This window comes from Oncorhynchus mykiss, chromosome 30 (genome assembly GCF_013265735.2).
Source record: "Oncorhynchus mykiss isolate Arlee chromosome 30, USDA_OmykA_1.1, whole genome shotgun sequence".
In the NCBI taxonomy this organism is placed as follows: domain Eukaryota; kingdom Metazoa; phylum Chordata; class Actinopteri; order Salmoniformes; family Salmonidae; genus Oncorhynchus; species Oncorhynchus mykiss.
Genome location: NC_050570.1, coordinates 13,856,603 through 13,877,279, shown reverse-complemented (window position 1 = coordinate 13,877,279; position 20,677 = coordinate 13,856,603). Strand labels below are relative to the sequence as shown.

Genomic DNA, 20,677 nt, shown 5'->3' with positions numbered 1-20,677 from the left:
ATTAACTTAAGGGGGCTGAATAATTTTGCACGCCCAATTTTTCAGTTTTTGATTTGTTAAAAAAGTTTGAAATATCCAATAAATGTCGTTCCACTTCATGATTGTGTCCCACTTGTTGTTGATTCTTCACAAAAAATAGTTTTATATCTTTATGTTTGAAGCCTGAAATGTGGCAAAAGGTCGCAAAGTTCAAGGGGGGCGAATACTTTCGCAAGGCACTGTGTATTATGGGTCGTAAGACATACCCACCCTGTGGTAGAATATTTTATTGGTTTTTCTCTGCTCTTGCGGAGTGGGGGATGTCATATCCCCATACTCCATTCTGTGGAATCTATCCATAGAGCCGCTAATGAATCCTGGGTAGTTAAGTTCTGTTTTTCGCATACGGTAAAGTAATGCCATTGCTCCCTCCTAATATTCTGTTGTCCCATGAGGAGGCATTACCTGGGTGCAAATACAGTACTACATCTGTTAACCATTTAGTCTGAGGGTTTCCTGAGTTTCGTGCCCTATGGTTCATATTTCTTCGTATTCTATATTTTGCTTTGGTCCCGCTGCCTTTAACACATAACACGTTCAATGTCTCTGTGATTTCCTGTGTTTTGTTTTTGTGCCTCAGCTGATGTGTCAGTTGAGGTATTCACACTAGGCCTGTTTCCTGTGCTACTGTTTCCTGAAGCACTTGGGGTTACGGTCGTGCTTGCAGTTGGTGTGGTTAAATTAGTCATACTGCTCGTGTTATATTCCGAGACAGCTAGGCTCTAGGGTGTCATGGTAATAGACAGAGTTTTTGATGTCGGAGGCCAGCTCGTGGTGTTCATTGTGGCCTTAGGGCTGTGGCACTCCACCTCCGTCCATGGCTGACCATGAGTAGCTTGATCGTAGATAAATGTAATCTCTGTTACGTTGCTACTGTCTCCCAGTTGCCCTTTTCATTGGCCCCCTTTATAAGAGTTAGTATATTGGCCATTTTCACAGGTTTGATTAACTAACACCGCTCCTTGGGTTATGTTTACTAGCCATCCTTGCAGGGTGTTGTTAGTTATTGATTTCCATAGTACCACCAGACTGCTATTATTGTTCCAGGTATCATTCCAGTTGGTATTATTCCATTTTTGTTTTAATTTTACCGATGGATATCCCGGACAATCTGTCCTATTTATTGGGGTGCACTGTATTGGTATTCCCCATCTTTTGGTAAAGGCTCTATACGTGGGGATGCTACTCTGACATCTTTATTGTTCTTTTTCTATGCCTTTTTAATACTTCTCTTTCTTGTTACTCATGAATAACCCCTAGGGTTAATCCAAATACTTGGCACTATGATTATGGTGGAAAGAATACTTACCCACCAACACCATCCTACCTTACACTCCCTATGCCTGGTTCTATATTCCCCCAGCCTCATGTTTCCCTGTGGAGACAGAGTAGGAGTACATTAGTTTCTTATTTTTTATAGATGGGGGACCTAGTATGGCCTGTGTCCCTTTGCCTTGATGTACCCTCTCCAGGGTCTTGCATGTCAGTGGTTGTTTTTCTTTTTAATAGGTTTATAAATTGTCTCAGTTTCCCTTGTGGCTCAGGAGGGGCAGTTTAATTTCTACCCCTTCCCTCTCCAGGAACTGCCTTCCTGTCCACCAGCATATGGCAGGAATATACACAGTCCAATTTGGTCTTTGGGTCTTGGGCAATATACAACTGCCACCCCAACTTGACCATGTGCTGCTTCCTTTTGTCTCCTTGCACCGGCTCAGTGTCTTCCACTTCCATGAACCTTGTCACACAAGGCACCACGTTCTGCCGTCCTTGGGTAGGCGGAGGGAGTCTGGAAGTTCATCTAGGAATTTTTGGGTTGCTTGAGAATTTATAGCACAGCCTTTGATTTTTGGTTGGGGTCTGAGCAGATTATTTGTTGCGATTGCAAACGTAATAAAATGGTGGACCGATAGTCCAGGATTATGAGGACAAACATTAAGATCCACAACATTTATTCAACGGGACAAAACTAGGTCCAGAGTATGACTGTGGCAGTGAGTAGGTCCGGAGACATGTTGGACAAAACCCACTGAGTCGATGATGGTTCCGAAAGCCTTTTTGAGTGGGTCTGTGGAGTTTGCCATGTGACTATTATCTGCCATGACCATAAGGTCTGATAGGAACTCAGTGAGGAATGATGTATATGGCCCAGGAGGCCTGTAAACAGTAGATATAAAAAGTGACTCAGTAAGTTGCATAGATTTCATGACTAGAAGCTCAAAAGACGAAAAGGTATTTTTGTTGTAAATTGAAATGTTCTATCGTAAATGTTAGCAACACTTCTGCCTTTGTGGTATGCACGGGGAATATGGTCACTAGTGTAACCAGGAGGTGAGGCCTCATTTAACACAGTAAATTCATCAGGCTTAAACCATGTTTCAGTCAGGCCAATCACATCAAGATTATGATCCGTGATTAGTTCGTTGACTATAACTGCCTTGGAAGTGAGGGATCTAACATTAAGTTGCCCTATTTTGAGATGTGAGGTATCTCAAACTCTTTCAAAAAATGGCAGGAATGGAGGAGGTCTTTATTCTAGTGAGATTGCAAAGGCGAACACCGCCATGTTTAGTTTTGCCCAAACTAGATCGAGGCACAGACACGGTCTCAATGGGGATAGCTGAGCTGACTACACTCTCATTGTAGAGCTAGGGGAGTTAGACAGGGCTCTATGTTCATAGATAAGATGAGAGGACCCCTCCAGTTAGGATGGAGTCTGTCACTCCTCAACAGGCCAGGCTTGGTCCTGTTTGTGGGTCAGTCCCAGAAAGAGGGCCAATTATCTACAAATTATATCTTTTGGGAGGGGCAGATCGCTCTGGCCCCCCTCCCAGATGTTTCCTTACTCTTCAACTATTGTTGGCTGTTGAGTTCCACCACCTTCTCGGCCTAGTTTCACAAGAACTAGCTTTGCTTAACAGGAACTGAGACCCAACTGTTGCTCTTTTACATACTTCCTTAACCTGTAGTGACACCCCATCCCATGAACGGGACCGTTGTCATCATCTGACACTAATTAGCATAACGCAACGGACATAAATCTTCCTTGAAAATATTCCTATTCATGAAAATCACAAGTGAAATATATTGGAACACAGCTTAGCCTTTTGTTAATCACCCTGACATCTCAGATTTTCAAAATATGCTTTACAGCCAACGCTAGACAAGCATTTGTGTAAGTTTATCATAGCCTAGCATAGCATTATGCCTTGCTAGCAGCAGGTAACCTTGTCACAGAAATCAGAAAAGCAATCAAATTAAATCGTTTACCTTTGAACTTCGGATGTTTTCAATCACGAGACTCCCAGGTAGGCAGCCAAAGTTCATTTTTTCCCAAAATATTATTTTTGTAGGCGAAATAGCTCCGTTTGTTCTTCACGTTTGGCTGAGAAATCGCCCGGAAATTGCAGTCACCACAACGCCGAAAAATATTCCAAATTAGCTCCATTTTTATCGACAGAAACATGGCAAACGTTGTTTAGAATCAATCCTCAAGTTGTTTTTCTAATATCTATTCGATTATATATCCGTCGGGACAATTCGTTTTTCACTAGGACCGATTGGAATAATGGCTACCTCTATTTTACGTGAGAATCTCTCTCGGAGCCACCATGTGACCACTTACGCAATGTGGCTGCCTACGGCTATTCCTCAACAGAAATGCGTAAAACTACGTCACAATGCTGTAGACACCTTGGGGAATACGTAGAAAGCGTAAGCTCGTTGATGGTACATTCACAGCTGAATAGGGAGTCATTGGATCGAACGCAGCGCTTTCAAAACCTGGGGCACTTCCGGATTAGATTTTTCTCAGGCTTTCGCCTGCAACATCAGTTCTGTTATACTCACAGACAATATCTTTACAGTTTTGGAAACGTTAGAGTTTTCTATCCAAATCTGTCAATTATATGCATATTCTAGCATATTTTCCTGACAAAATATCCTGTTTTAAAACGGGAACGTTTTTTTTTCCAAAAATGAAAATACTGCCCCCTAACACCAAGAGGTTCATCTTAATATACAGAACTAAAATTGTCTGACCTGAAACCGACACTTTCTGTACTTACACTTTTTGCTAAAATAACGCACATAAGCTCCAACAACCTAACACATACTAATGAGCTAATTTATACAATAAAAAGGTGCGCAAGTCATACAGTTTCCATCATTGGAAACAATACAGCACAGATTGAAAATGTACCGTAAATAAAGAAAATTAAGCTCTGTGATAAATCCATCTCCTGTGACAAACTCATGTTTTATGAGAGACATGACATAGTCATGAGAATGTAGTGAAGAATGTATCATTAATTAAGTCAATGTATAACCTTGAGTTCGAGAGAGGGTTCAATTTATAGTAGCCGTTTTATCTTGACGTGACCGCTTGTACTTCTACTGGACTCAAGTCTCCTCCTTTACCTTGAGTACATCTGATGATTTTTGTCTTCAGTTCCCATCAGTGCATTCTAACGGGGAGTAAACCAATGTACCGTTCCAGACCCCTCAACCTTGGATGTGTGTATGAGTTGATCTGTTGCTTACCCTAAGTCATGGGTGTAGTGCTGATGCAATGTGCCCACATCTTGGGTGTCTCCAGTCGAGCGACCCACCTCCGTTTAGATTAGTGGCGAAAAAATAGCAGCTAGCCTACCGATCACTTCTATGCTTTCAAAGAATATGATGGCTTTCTGGCACCAGATTGCCGTACCCTAAATTTTTACTATTGGATTCGAGCTATATTTGTTACTGTGCGTTTTGTGGGCTAATCCTGGTTTTTCATTTCAGAAATGGTTACGTTCTGCCATACCACATGGCAGAAGGCGAGACTGAGAAGCCAAGGAGAATGCAGACTACCTGGCCCCAAAGTGGACCGGATCGATCAGTCACTGGACAATCCTCAAGTCCTCAAGTCACCAGTGGTCAGCTGAGTGGGAATCCGAGCACCTCTTCTCATCAATATGGGATGGTCAGACCATCGGTGGCGTATACACTAGGTAGGGAAGTCGGACCAGTGGTCCCATATACTCAAGGTGGTGAATGCTTACCACACAGCAGTCAAGTAACCAGTGTAGGTTACTTGAGTGGACAGACCCAGAATCAACAGGCACCCACAAAAGGGCAGACCCTAATGGCCACTAGTCCCCTTTTGACATCACTCTTGACTAACAATGCAGCTGCACAATTAACTGGTGTTACATCACAAAGTGGATACCATCACACCCTGCCTGGAAGGGTTAACGATGCTTTTCAAACTACTTTCCAGCAGGGACATAGGTCTTTGGGTGTTAATGGTAACAATTCACAGAGGTTGGTACAGGATGGTCAGGGTGCAACCATTCACTGCCCCTCTGATATTAATGCATCACTGAATACAAATTGTATTTATCTCCAAAGACCAGCAAGTGGCAGTCAGCAGCTGGTACTTGACAGACAAGAGGGGACCTCCAGTGGTACCTCTGCTGCTCTTGCAATGGGTAGGAGTCCCAATCATGTCAATCATCAATGGACTGTAGTGAGTGGAAAGGATTCAAGTAGGATGGCGGTTCAAGCTCTTCATCAGGGATATCCACAAACACCAAACTCTTTGCAAATTGCACAGGAGACAAGTAGTGTGCCATCAAGGACATCTCCACGGTCTCCCACAGCATATAAACAACTGTATTTGATTCTAAATCAAAACAATAACAACAGGACTGAGATGAACAGGGTTCAACATGGCACACCTGTCCAAACTGACCCATCAAACCACAGTCAAATGTATCCCTTCCAACCTCTCACGGACAGCAACAACCAGGTCAATCTACCAAATGCTACAGTGGGGCAGTCAATGCCAATGCATAACATTAGCCAGAATCCTCAATACAATGTTATGCATAACCCTTCTCTTAATCATTTTCAAAGATATCGCCCTGCAGGCCTTACCAACCCACCACAACAGAACAGACTTGTGTCAAATTGTGCAAATATGAACAGTCAGGGAGGGGCCATTAAAAATAATGCACACCATGCCCCATATCCTAGGCCCCATATCGAAGGCGTATCCAACCTACATTACAAGGCAGACGTTCTGGTGTCCAACACTGGACCATCTTCATCTGTGCCAAACAATAGTATACAGTCTTCAGTCGAGCACACCCGTGAGTCCGCTCCTCCACCATACCCAGGCCAGCACTCACATGGACCCATGCTGAACAAGACGAGACATGTGGTTGGGGCAAGAGCACATTCTCTGCAATACATACCAAACCAAGGCTCAGCCCATACACTACATTACAAGCCAAAAAACACCTATGTTCTGATATCCAACACTGGACCATCTTCATCTGTGCTAAACCATGGTATGCAGTTTTCAGGCCAGCAAAACTGTGAGTCTGTGCCACCGTCATACCCCATAAGACAGGGCTATTACGTAACGGTAACAGAGGACAAAAGTGGAAATGGATTTAGAGCAGAAAATGTTATTTTGATAGGAGATAAACCTAATGAAAGTGCTCTGGTACGGCAAGGATCATCTGCAAGTAATGCCCCCTCTGTTCCTACGGTGCAGAAGGCCATCGCCGTTGTACAACCACTATCGCAGTGTATGCAGACAAACACATCTCTCAACGTGGCTGATAGAATGCCCTTGACTACCCAAGGTATGTCGTTCTCAACTAGTGGTGAAAATGTGAGCAACCCTGGGGAAGAATCTTGTGACCAGAGTCCATCACAAGCCCAAACAACCCTTACTGTATCTGCTTCTTTGACAAATGAATTTGGACAAAAGGTCAGACCGGAAGCTACATTAGAATTGGGTGCTGGAAGAACAGTGACTCAGAATTCAGAAACTTCAGTTGTTGAATTGACCAAGACATATTCATATTTTGAGTCTGAACCGTCACTATCGAACTGCTTACATGTAGAGAAAGTGGATTCTCAACCATTATCTAATTTGAAATGTCAAGCCACTCAGAGAAAAGAATTAGCTGGCACAGAAATGACCACTCATGTGCATGTTAACCAATTGAGTGAGGAAACAAATGAAAAAGTAGTTTCAGATGAGGACATTTTTGAATTGTCCTCAGTTCCTGTAATCAAATGGAGACTTGGTAAATTGAAGGACTTGGTAGACACTGTGCAACATCCAAAATGCTCTGAGACACTGGTTGAAAGCAAGCTACTAAGCCTCTATTGGGATGGAGATGGGCAGAAGCTTATAGATGCTGTAAGATCTGGTATCTTCCAGAATATAATGCGAGAGGTTAGATCTGTGTGTGGCAAAGATGTGTCATCACAGTCTGTCATATTTTCACAAGTCAGGCGCAAAAACTGGGCTCAAGTTGAAGAGAAGTGTGTCATTCTTAAACATGATTCTGTTTACCCCGTGGTCCCGGGTCAAGAGTCCTCATGGCTGAACACCAATAAGCAGCTTGATGACATAGACAGGGAGTTTGGATTCCCTTCGTCACTAATATATCACCAACAGACTTTTCGAAGAGGAGATGAACAACCAAAACGTAATTGTACCGAAAATGAAAATTCTGTAGAAAATGACGACTCTGCCAGTGACATGCAGACTGAGATGATTCAGACAGAGAGACCAGCACCCTCTGAATCTGATGCTAAAGAAATTCAAGGGTCAAGTTTGGCACACAGCTCTACACACACCCTCTCACCAGTTAAGAAAGAAAGTGAAAACACCATTTTATGTGACCCATTTTCCTCCCTGGAGATCAACGTGCTGACACCAGAAGAGGCTATGCGGTTTTTCAATGGCCAGCTACTGCAAGACAAAGTGGGAGAAGACCAGTTGAAATTGCCAGTGGATGTGGAGCTGAATGAGTTGAAAGATTACTCCGTGGAGGATAAATCATCTGAGAGAGTAGATTTAAAGTTGACGACTGTAAAATATGAAGTGGATGTCCAATCAGAAGATTACTGTTGTCTCTCACGTTGGAAGGCAGTGTTCAGTGGGTCCACCAATTCTGTGTCCTGCAAATGCCAGTACAAGACTGAATTGGGTTTGACAAAGGCCACTGTGAATGCAAAGATGTTTGTCGAGGGAACTTTGGCTGTTGAACCGAGCACAACAAATGCAGAACAAAGGGAAAGCCTGGATTTATGGAAATCAAATGGCACAGCAGAAAGAAAGAGGGAAGGGAATCCTGGTAAAAATGGGAATCCCCAATCAGGAAAATCTACAGGCATTGAATGCCAAACTATTTTCTTGTCTGATAGTGAATCTGAGACTGATCGCCCATACACTAATGGGGCGAAGAGCTTGCCATTGTCAAAACCCCCATCACTGTGCCTGCCCAGCAAGTGCCCAAACATTGTTGAAGTTGAAATTGAAGATGTCTTCTCGAGCTATGAAGACTTTCTCAAAGTATCCACCCCAATGTCTGAGCTAGTGTGGGACAATGTACAGCCAAAGCAGCAACTACCAGGTCCACTCCAGAAACAAATTGAATGTGTAGAAGCACTTAGTGTCTCTTTGGAAGAAAGGAACCTTGGGGGTAGTGAAGTCATTCCTACAGTTACCATTCCTACTTCTAATCTGCTACGCCAACCAGCAGAGAAAATCAGTTTTCTAACATCACTCTCCTTGGCGCAAAGATGTCACAAGCATCTATCGCCTAAATTAAATTGTAGCTGGAAGGTTAAACAAAAAGGGGTTGGACACAAGAGATGTGTTGAAGGTCCTCATTCTGTCCCAAGAAAGCGAAGGAAAATAAGGCAAGGTTTGGGTCCCTTCATTCAACTTGTTCCTGAGGTCAACTTGACTGACACAGATGACGATTTCGAGTCCCCCAATACAAGTGCTTCTAAGTCTTTGGAAGAAGACCGACCTTCAAACGGTCGCAATCTCCAGAAGCCAGCAGAACCTGGAATTGGGACCAAGATTTCAAGGGTCACAACAGTAAGTCTGGCCTTGTTTGGTTCCTCGCCCCAGAGGACAAATGGGACTGTAGTAACTGGCCAACGCAAGGACCATAATTCTTCTCGACCTAGACCTTTTGCAGACAAAGCTCCAGCACCTCCTTTAACCCTCAGTGTGAATGTCAAGTCCTGGAAGATAGAGCCCTCCGAGACCAGCCCGCCAGTGGAAAGCCCAGTCAGACAACGGCTCTTCAACGAGTGGGAGAACAGTTTTGTGCCAACAAAGAAGACAAAGTCCAGGGGCAGACCAAGACTACGAAACAGAAGAGGCTTTGCTCCGAAGATTGTTTGCGCTGAAGTTGCCAAAAAGACTGTTACCTCGACCAACACAGATGGTAGTGCATTATCCTCTGAAAGACGAGCCACACCAGAAAGAACCGTAAGGGCCAAGCAGACTTTGCGGCACTTTGAAAGAGAGAGCATCTTAAATGGCCTGAAACTCAGACTGAAGAAATCTAGGATCAAGGCAGTGCCTTCCAGCAAACCTGTTACAGTGGAAAAAAGTACAATTAAGATCAGGAGCCCTGCTCCTTTGCCTCTTGAGGAGAACAGTGTTCTGAGGTTCAGTGTGCTGCCAGAGTCGTTCAACTTCAAAGATGGACAAGAACCCATGGATACTCGGACACAGACTGGTTCAATGAAGGGTAAGGAGTACCAAAACAGATATCCTTGCTCTGTCTTACTTAGGGCTGGGCGGTATAGCATATTTGACTGGGTCCCGGTATTGATGCAAGGACCAGTTTGGGTTTTAACTTTACCTTCTAAAACTATATTTCAGTGTTTGGTTTGTTAAATGTGATATGCAACTCTGGCGTGTGAAATGTCTTCTTTTAAAAAAAAATGTTTTACTCCGTTTGCTTCTTGCAAGTCGTCCCTCTCCTCGATGCTGCTTTCTAAGTATTCTGTAATTACACTACTAGTTTGTGTACCTTAGTCTGCAAACATCTAGTTTGCCTTTTCTTGGCACGTTGGGGCTAAAATAAATCATGTTCGTCACTAATGCTAATCGCTAACTAGTTATCCAAATGTAATCAGTCGGCGCAAACGTAGCTAGCCAATAATGCAGCCTGATTGATACCATTGCCGATGCAGGATGTTTCTAAATCAGAGAGGAATAGACAGGCTGATTGTTTAGCAACACAACCGATGCATGCGTAACTGTGGAGTAAAACATTTGTTTAGTTGTTGACATGTAAACTATATTTCTTCAATGTTTATTGAAAACAAATACATTTGCTCAATAAGCACTTGTCTCTCAAATACATTGTTACAGTTGTTGGTTAGCTAGCGATTTTTTTTGTTTGTTGCCATATTAGCATTGACATGAAATCAGTCAAAACACCTCAAGACATTTGTATCAAGAAAAATATTATACTAACTGAAACAAGTCCTTTACGATTCCCCACATGACAGTTTCTTGTATTGTTGGTAGATATCTGGCTATCCAGAATCACAACAACTCAAACTTCTGTCCCATTTGAAGCGTGCGGCTCTTTTTCGTGACGTCAGCTAACCCATCTTTAGGCGAAGCATGATTTCGAGCTAGCTACATGATGTAAGAGAATACACACATAACGTTGTATAGGGTCCCCTAGGAAACACTGAACAACACGTTCCTATCCTGTCAAAATAATTCCTCCCTGGCTTATTAATTTGTTGTCATGTCAAATAACAATGTATTCAAAGTGATGCCCTCTATATTCCAACTATTGCATTACAATAATCATTATACTTCCACGATTTCAACACTTCGCCAATAAACTACTGTAGGCCTAGATTTGTTTTCTCCCTTATCTATCATGCAGCCCTACGGGACCGTGTGAAAATGATACAAAAAGTGCAGGAAATGCAGAAGTTTGGTTTGGTTGAAGTTGTTTTATACTGTTCAATCAGAATCTAGAATGCCACATTGAAATCACATAATGTATGTGTTGCCATCCTAGGCTCCTGAATATTTAGATCTTGTATTATTCAAAAACATAAAATGCTGTCATATCGTCAAAAATGTGAACAATATTGTTATATGAGATGTTGGCCATATCGCCCAGCCCTAGTTTTACTCCAATTATGGTTACTCCAATTACGATTACCTGTAATTAGACATTTATACCTACCCTTTTCACATTGAAACACTTTTTTCCCATAAGAAATGGCTGGTGCTGGTGCTGTTGCTGCGACGACTGAGAGTACTAAAACAATAGTCCGGAAATCCCAAGGTAATAAATAGCATGCTCTATCCAACCACATGTTAAAAATGTATGTATTATGGCTTCCTACATTGCATGTCTTTTGTAAGGAAAGTGTTTTTTGTACACTACCGTTCAAAAGTTTGGGATTACTTAGACATTTCCTTGTTTTTGAAAGAAAAGCACAAAAAAATGTATTTTAAAATAACATAAACTTGATCAGAAATACAGTGTAGACATTGTTAATGTTGTAAATTACTATTGTAGCTGGAAACGGCTGATTTTTAATGAAATATCTACATAGGCGTACAGAGGCCCATTATCTGCAACCATCACTCCTGTGTTCCAATGGCACGTTTTGTTAGCCTTTTAAACTGATAAACTTGTATTAGCTAATTGATCATTAGAAAACCCATTTGCAATTATGTTAGCACAAATGAAAACTGATTTAACCTCTCTGGGATATGTGGGACGACGGAAAATGCAGAGCGCCAAATTCAGATAAATTACTATAAAAATGTAACTTTCATTAAATCACACATGCAAGAGAGCAAATTAAAGCTACACTTGTTGTGAATCCAGCCAACATGTCAGATTTCAAAAAGGCTTTTCGGCGAAAGCAAACGATGCTATTATCTGAGGATAGCACCTCCGTAAACAAGAGAGAAACCATATTTCAACCCTGCAGGACGCAGAAATAAAAATATAATTCATGCCTTACCTTTGACAAGCTTTTTTTGTTGCCACTCCAATATTTGGGGTGGCAGGGTAGCCTAGTGGTTAGAGCGTTGGACTAGTAACCGGAAGGTTGCAAGTTCAAATCCCAGAGCTAAGAAGGTACAAATCTGTCATTCTGCCCCTGAACAGGCAGAATGTTCCTAGGCCGTCATTGAAAATAAGAATTTGCTCTTAACTGACTTGCCTAGTCAAATAAAGGTAAAATACTTTTTTTTTAAAATAAAAAATGTCCCATAACATCACAAATGGTCCTTTTGTTCCATTAACTCCATATCCAAAATGTCAATTTATTTGGCGCGTTTGATCCAGAAAAACACTGGTTCCAACTTGCGCAACGTGACCACAAAATATCTCAAAAGTTACCTGTAAACTTTGCCAAAACATTTCAAACTACTTTTGTAATACAACTTTAGGTGTTTTTTTTACGAAGATAATCGTTAAAATTGAAGACAGGATGATCTGTGTTCAGTACCGGAGTAAAACAAACTGTAGCTAGCTTTCTGGTCACGCGCCTCCTATCTAACAGTACACTTCAAGTGACCCTCGTTCACGATGCCCGTACTTCTTCATTCCAATTTCTAAATACTGTTGACATCCAGTGGAAGCGATAGGAACTGCAAGAAGGTCCCTTTAGAAATCTGGATTCCCAATGAAAATCCATTGAAAAGGGAGTGACCCCAAAAAATCAAAAACAAATTTGAATGGTTTTTCCTCTGGGTTTCGCCTGCTAAATAAGTTATGTTATACTCACAGACATGATTCAAACAGTTTTAGAAACTTCAGCGTGTTTTCTGTCCAATACTACTAATATTATATTTCTATCCAATACTACTATATTAGCATCTGGGACTGAGGAGCAGGCAGTTTTCTCTGTGCACCTTATTCATCCAAGCTACTCAATACTGCCCTCCTGTCACCAAGAAGTTAAATAGTACCCGCAAAACACCAGTCTCAACGTCAACAGTGAAGAAGCAATCCCGGGATGCTGGCCTTCTAGGCAGAGTTGCAAATTTTAAAAAACATACCTCAGACTGGCCAATAAAAGATTAAGATGGGCAAAATAACACAGACATTGGACAGAGGAACTCTGCCTAGAAGGCCAGCATCCAGGAGTCGCCTCTTCACTGTTGACTTTGAGACGTGTTTTGTGGGTATTATTTAATGAAGCTGCCAGTTGACGACTTGTGAGGCGTCTTTTTCTCAAACTACGACACTCTAATGTTCTTGTCCACTTGCTCAGTTGTGCACCTGGCCACCCACTCCTCTTTCTATTCTGGTTAGAGCCCGTTTGGGCTTCTCGGTGAAGGGAGTAGTACACAGCCTTGTTCCAGATCTTCAGTTTCTTGGCAATTTCTCGCATGGAATAGCCTTGATTTCTCAGAACAAGAATAGACTGACGAGTTTCCGAAGAAAATACTTTGTTTCTGGCCATTTTGAGCCTGTAATCGAACCCACAAATGCTGATGCTCCAGATACTCAACTAGTCTAAAGATGGCCAGTTTAATTGCATCTTTAATCCACACAACAGTTTTCGGCTGTACTAACATAATTGCAAAAGGGTTTTCTAATGATCAATTAGCCTTTTTTAAATGATAAACTTGGATTAGCTAACACAATGTGCCATTGGAACACAGGCGTGCGTGATGGTTGCACATAATGGGCCTCTACACCTATGTAAATAATCCAATGAAAATCAGTTTCCAGCTACAATAGTCATTTACAACATTAGCAATGTCTACACTGTATTTCGGATCATTTTGATGTTATTTTAATGCTCAAAATGTGCTTTTCTTTCAAAAACAAGGACATTTATAAGTGACCCCCAACTTTTGAACGGTAGTGTATCTATGCAGTTCCCGATATCTATTTATTCCTTTCTGTCAAATGTGAGGTGTTTTTTTTGGTTTTATTTATTGTAACAAATGAACTATTACACTCCCAGTAGGTTTATGGTCTGCTGGCCCTCAGAAGAGATATTGTCCTCTCACCTCTTCGCCCACTAAAATCCCCAAGTCTTCCTCCACTGCCTTCCAGGAGTTTCAGAGGAAATTCAAGCGGCTATCCCAAGACTAGTTTGTATTGCCTCCAGTTAAGGAATGGAGGAGTGGAGTGAGGACTGTTGACAATTTGATTATTGTAACTTGTTTCCCATGGAAATATAGTCTGTGTACAATTTCATTTTGTTTTGTTTATGATAACCTTTTTCAGAACAAAATTGTTATTTTTGAATGCAGAATTTGACCTTATTGTGGTAAGGTTGGGCAGTTCATAATATGGTTATTTTTTATCGTAGTTATTGTTTATATTCTTAAATGACTGAGCCAATATATCTGACAGTATCCTCCTCTACCTCAGGCCTCAAGGTCAACATTGCAAGACTTTGTCATTAAAAAACATTAAATGAAGTTTTGTGGCCAATTGGATGGCTATTTTCTTGTCACTGTCATTTCAGACTTTTAAAAAAAAGTTTGGGGTTAACAATATTTTATGCAAACCTCATGTTTATTGTTTGCGTGGATCACAGAATTTGGACTATGAAAAATGTACTGCAGTTTATTTGAATTTGTAGGCTACATAATTTCACTTCTTGACTCTTACCTTCTACATTCTCATATCTTATCAATAGTTTCATTCTCAATAGTTATTTTGCTGGAATTCAAACCAATTCCTTTTGTTGACACAGGATGAACAGGACTGTATGGTTCAAGATACTGAGACAGCTTAAACAATTTTGCATTGCAGTAGTTAGACCTTTTTGTATTCTGGTTCTGTATTTTAGTATTCAACTTTTATACTTCTTCGTAGTTATAGATTCACATTTGTGACAGACAACTGAGCCTGTGGCAGACAAAAACAATCAACCCTGTCAGGGTTACCGTATGGTGCATTGATGTGCATATATTTTTTGTATTTTTTTTTTTTTTTTGTACCTAGTGTTATTTCTTTAATATGTTGATTTCTTTTGTTATTTGTTTCTAAATAAATATTTTACATACTTACATTGATATTTATCTCTAGAGCATCCTTCACTTGGATATTCTTGTTGACTTTAGAGTGTACTTGCAGGCTGGGTACATTCTGTTGCCAGAGCCAGATGTGTCTATTGGTTAGGTGTGAATGCTAATCCAGAGCAATTAGCACTAGTCTGTGACACTTGGGTGTCAATTGGTTAGGCTCCCAGAGTTGTTCTGGATTGCAAACAAAAGTTGTTCTCACATAAAACCCTTTTGAATTCTTAGGATGTTTTTTTGATGGCCTCTTTCAAACCACTTTTGTTTACCTCCACCTTTGTTCAGACACTCAGAATGTGGAGGTCGTTGCAGAATGTCCAGAACGCTCTAGCTCTGTGTTCTAGCTCCAACAATGCAGCAACATCTAGCAATACAATAACACACACATCTCTTGTTTTTTTAACTTTTGGATTAAGATTTATCAGAAGAGCAAGGTCAAGAGTCTGGAATATAAATATGCAGTATATGTATGTGAATGTTGTGTATAGACAGTATATGAATAGAACATGTGTGTACAGCAGTAGTTTATATAGCATTAGCCAGAATACACTATATACAGTTGAAGTCGGAAGTTTACATACACCTTAGCCAAATACATTTAAACTCAGTTTTTCCACAATTCCTGACATTTAATCCAAGTAAAAATTCCCTGTTTTAGGTCAGTTAGGATCACCACTTTATTTTATGAATGTGAAATAATAGTAGTGACTTAATTTCAGCTTCTATTTCTTTCATCACATTCCCAGTGGGTCAGAAGTTTACATACGCTCAATTAGTATTTGGTAGCATTGCCTTTAAATTGTTTAACTTGGGTCAAATGTTTTGAGTAGCCTTCCACAAGCTTCCCACAATAAATTGGGTGAATTTTGGCCCATTCCTCCTGACAGAGCTGGTGTCAGGTTTGTAAGGCCTCCTTACTCACGCACACTTTTTCAATTCTTCCCACAAATGTTCTATAGGATTGAGGTCAGGGCTTTGTGATGGCCACTCCAATACCTTGACTTTGTTGTCCTTAAGCCATTTTGCCACAACTTTGGAAGTATGCTTGGGGTCATTGTCCATTTGGAAGACCCATTTGCGACCCACGCTTTAACTTCCTGACTGATGCCTTGAGATGTTGCTTCAATATATCCACATAATTTCCCTTTCTCATGACGCCATCTATTTTGTAAAGTGCACACTTGTGGGGGTGCTTACCCTCCTGCAGCAAAGCACCCCCACAACATGATGCTGCCACCCCCGTGCTTCACGGTTGGAATGGTGTTCTTCGGCTTGCAAGCCTCCCCCTTTTTCCTCCAAACATAACGGTCATTATGGCCAAACAGTTCTATTTTTGTTTCATCAGACCAGAGGACATTTCTCCAAAAATTACGATCTTTGTCCCCATGTGCAGCTGGCTTTTTTTATGGCGGTTTTGGAGCAGTGGCTTCTTCCTTGCTGAGCGGCCTTTCAGGTTATGTCAATATAGGACCTGTTTTACTGTGGCTATAGATACTTTGGTACCTGTTTCCTCCAGCATCTTCACAAGATCCTTTGCTGTTGTTCTGGGATTGATTTGCACTTTTCGCACCAAGGTACATTCATCTCTAGGAGACAGAACGCGGCTGCGTGGTCCCACGGTGTTTATACTTGCATACTATTGTTTGTACAGATGAACGTGGTACCTTCAGGCATTTGGAAAAAAATGTCTGAGGTCTTGGCTGATTTCTTTTGATTTTCCCATAATGTCAAGCAACAAGGCACTGAGTTTGAAGGTAGGCCTTGAAATAAATCCACAGGTACACCTCAAATGATGTCAATTAGCCTATCAGAATCTTCTAAAGCCATGACATTTTCTGGAATTTTCCAAGCTGTTTAAAGGCATAGTCAACTTGGTGTATGTAAACTTCTGACATTGAATTATAAGTGAAATAATCTGTAAATAATTGTTGGGAAAATGACTTGTCATGCACAAAGTAGATGCCCTAACCGACTTGCCAAAACTATAGTTTAACAAGAACTTTGTAGAGTGGTTGAAATACGATTTTTAATGACTCCAACCTAAGTGCATGTAAACTTCCAACTTCAACTTGTACATAGATTGGGTAGAACAGTATGTAGTGGACATTTGTGTCCTGTATCTGCAAATGTGTGATATGTAGCGTGTTGTTTCCTGACTGTTAGGATGTTCTGTGACTTTGCTCTCAGGGAGGGAACTGATAGAAGAGCAGAAAGAATGGAACCCATTTGTACTTTTTTGCCCAACGCCTAGAAACTGTGTACAAGGTCATTATCAGTTTATGCACCCTAAGAGCAGACGCTTCTGACAGACTTGTGCTTTAAGTATTGTTTGTTGTAACCTCTCCGGCCTGATATTGTGGGAGATAATTCGATGCCACTAATTGCATTTTTTATTTCTGAGAAGATCTAATGCCAATAATTACATTGGCTAAATGTAGAAATGATGTCACCTAGTGCATATGCTGTTTGAGCAAAACCCATGCAATGATTACATTAGCTAATGTACATGACTACATTAGCAAATGCCCATAACTACATTTGTTACATCTGGACATACTAATGTCAGGTGAACATGGAGACAGGATGGCAACAAAATGACCAATACGTGAAACATTTGTATACAAAAAAAGACACTAGGCCTTTACTAGTCTTGCATTATCAGACAGATATACCTGTCTGTAGTGAATGCAAAATAATTACAATTCTGTATCACCCCCAAACATCTTCCAGCGGCTATGGCTGAACCGATGACTCATTATGGTTAACTACATAATATTACTCAATCACAAGTCAATATATTTAAGTCAGGCAAGTCAATTTCAACATTTTAACATTTATTTTATAACAATTCTGCTTCAGTCTAGTATCTTTCTTCATTCATCCCCTTCTCTCGCTTCTGACGTTAATGTTCACTGTTTTCTGTGTGTCCTGCGTGTGTGCATAAGGGCAGTCAGCTGGCCTTATAATGCAGGCCAAATTGACTCTCTTCAACATTGTGAGCTGTTCCTTTTGTCCTGTGGTAGTAAAGACACATAAGTGGGTTTGTTGTAACTGGGCTAGAGGTCACTAGCATCAGCCCTGACAGAACAGACTTGTATCAACCTAACAATCATTACTATTCATTATCCTTAAACATCCCAGCTTCAGTCTGCTCCATTTACTATCAAACCTTCAGAGTATCCACTCCCCCAGCGCTGCTGTTGCCTCCCCTGCAGAACAAATCAATCACAGCTGCTTCCTGCCACAGACCAAGCAACAGAATACAGTACACCCATGTACTAGACAGCAGACGGAAACAGCAGAAACACACAGCTCTAACTGAATACTCCCAGATGGCATATTCTCAATGCAATTATTCAGTTTGCATCTCAGCTACAGATCAGACTGGATGGGGAAACAAATGGATTTACACAACCCACACGGTTACAGCCCTGCTACACTGTTCGTATAGCAGACAGACTCGATGCATGCAAGAATATAGACCTGATAATACTGTATAACACATTTTACATAGCAAATATTTGTATTACTATTTGGCATTGTTTTGTATAGCCCATTTATTTTTTCCTATGGTGTAGGCTTTACCATGACTGTTTGTAATTTTGGAAAAATGTAATAAAAAAATTGAAAATAACAGATAATTGGACCCATTGTGTCGTGAATGATGTCATGTGAGATTAAATGGATAATAACATGAGTGAACTGGTGCTGATGCCTATTCATCAACAACAAAAATATTGAGCACATGGAAAGATTCATTAGGTTTTTTACTTTGTTGGCATGAAAGCCAAGGCACATGAAATTGACTTTATCCAAAGTCACCATTTGATTTAATATTGCATGCTATCTACACTGAGTGTACAAAACATTAGGAACACCTGGTCTTTCCATGACATGACCAGGTAAATCCAGGTGAAAGTTATGGTCCCCTATTGATGTCACTTGTTAAATCCACTTCAATCAGTGAATATGAAGGAGAGGAGACTGGTTAAAGGAGACAATTGAGACATGGATTGTGTATGTGTGCCATTCTGAGGGTGAATGGGTAAGACAAAATATTTAAGTGCCTTTGAATGGGGTATGGTAGTAGATGGCAGGCACACCGGTTTATGCAAGAACTGCAACATTGCTGGGTTTTTCACGCTCAACAGTTTCCCGCGTGTATCAAGATTGGTTCACCAACCAAAGGACAACCAGCAAACTTGACACAAGTGTGGGAAGCATTGGAGTCAACATGGGCCAGCATCCCTGTGGAACGCTTTCGACAATTTGTAGAGTCCATTCCCCGATGAATTGAGGCTGTTCTGAGGGCAAAAGTGGAGGGCGCAACTCAATATTACGAAGGTGTCTTTAATGTTTTGTGCACTCAGTGTATCTTGATTACATAAGAATTCAACCCCCTGAGTGAATACATGTTAGAATCACCTTTGGCAGTGATTACAGCGGAGTCTTTACAGGTAAGTCTCTAAGAGATTTCCACACCAGGATTGCACAATATTTTCACATTATTATTCTTATTCTTATTATTCTTTTAAAAAATTATTCCAACTGTCAAGTTGGTTGTTGATCATTGCTAGATAGCCATTTTCAAGTCTTGCCATATATTTTCAAACTGACTTAAGTCAAAACTGTTAACTAGACCACTTAGGAACATTCAATGTCGTCTTGGTAAGCAACTTCAGTTTGCACTTCTCGGTGAAAGAAGTAGTACACAGCGTTGTACGATATGTTCAGTGTCTTGGCAATTTCTCGCATGGAATAGCCTTCATTTCTCAGAACAAGAATAGACTACGAGTTTCAGAAGAAAGTGTTTTGTTTCTGGCCATTTTAAGCCTGTAATCGAACCCGCTGATGCTCCAGATACACAATGAGTCTAAAGATGGCCAGTTTTATTGCTTCTTAATTAGCACAACAGTTTTCAGCTGTAACATAATTGCAAAAGGGTTCTCTAATGATCAACTAAATTAGTATTTTAAACTGATAAACTTGGATTAGCTAACACAACGTGCCATTGGAACACAGGAGTGATGGGAGCTGATAATGGGCCTCTGTATGCAGTCATTTACAACATTAACAATGTCTACACTGCATTTCTGATCAATTTTATGTCCTTTTAATGAACAAAAATGTGCCTTTCTTTCAAAAACAAGGAAATCTCTAAGTGACCCCAAACTTTTGAACGGTAGTGTACAGTACCAGTCAAAGGTTTGGACACACCTACTCATTCAAGGGTTTTTCTTTATTTTTTTACTATTTTCTACATTGTAGAATAATAGTGAAGACATCAAAACTATAAAATAAAACTTATGGAATCATATAGTAACCAAAAAAGTGTTCTACAAATTAAAATATATTTTATATTTGAGATTCTTCAAAGTAGCCAACCTTTGCTTTGCACATTCTTGGTATTCTCTCAACCAGCTTCACCTGGAATTATTTTCCAACAGTCTTGAAGGAGTTCCCACATATGTTGAGCACTTGTTGGCTGCTTTTCCTTTCCTCTGCGGTCAAATTCATCCCAAATCATTACAATTACGGAGACGTAATTCATAGATCGGCAGGTATGGGTGCTCTCGAGCGGTTAAATGTTCTTTACCATTCGGCCATCAGATTTGCCTCCAATGCTACTTATAGGACACATCACTGCACTCTATGCTCTTCGGTAAACTGGTAATCTCTGTATACTCATCGCAAGACACACTGGTTGATGCTTATTTATAAAACCCTCTTAGGCCTCACTCCCCCCTATCTGAGATGCCAACTGCAGCCCTCACCATCCACATACAA

The 20,677-nt window shown here is 40.8% G+C and overlaps 1 protein-coding gene across 5 annotated transcripts in view; it reads left to right on the top strand.

The window, feature by feature from the left end:
• The window catches only part of si:ch211-106e7.2, a 35,318-nt gene extending 20,434 nt beyond the window's left edge, over window positions 1-14,884 (top strand). For 3 of the 5 annotated variants that reach the window (XM_021598888.2, XM_021598890.2, XM_036969492.1), the window contains 3 exons: window positions 4,822-9,599; window positions 11,103-11,171; window positions 13,822-14,884. In XM_021598888.2, coding sequence (XP_021454563.2) covers window positions 4,847-9,599; window positions 11,103-11,171; window positions 13,822-13,952 — 4,953 coding nt within the window. In that variant the 5' untranslated portion in view covers window positions 4,822-4,846 and the 3' untranslated portion in view covers window positions 13,953-14,884. The remainder of the gene's footprint in view (window positions 1-4,821; window positions 9,600-11,102; window positions 11,172-13,821) is intronic. The other 2 variants (XM_021598891.2, XM_036969493.1) reach the window with 2 other exon arrangements.
• The last annotated feature ends 5,793 nt before the right edge of the window (window positions 14,885-20,677 follow it).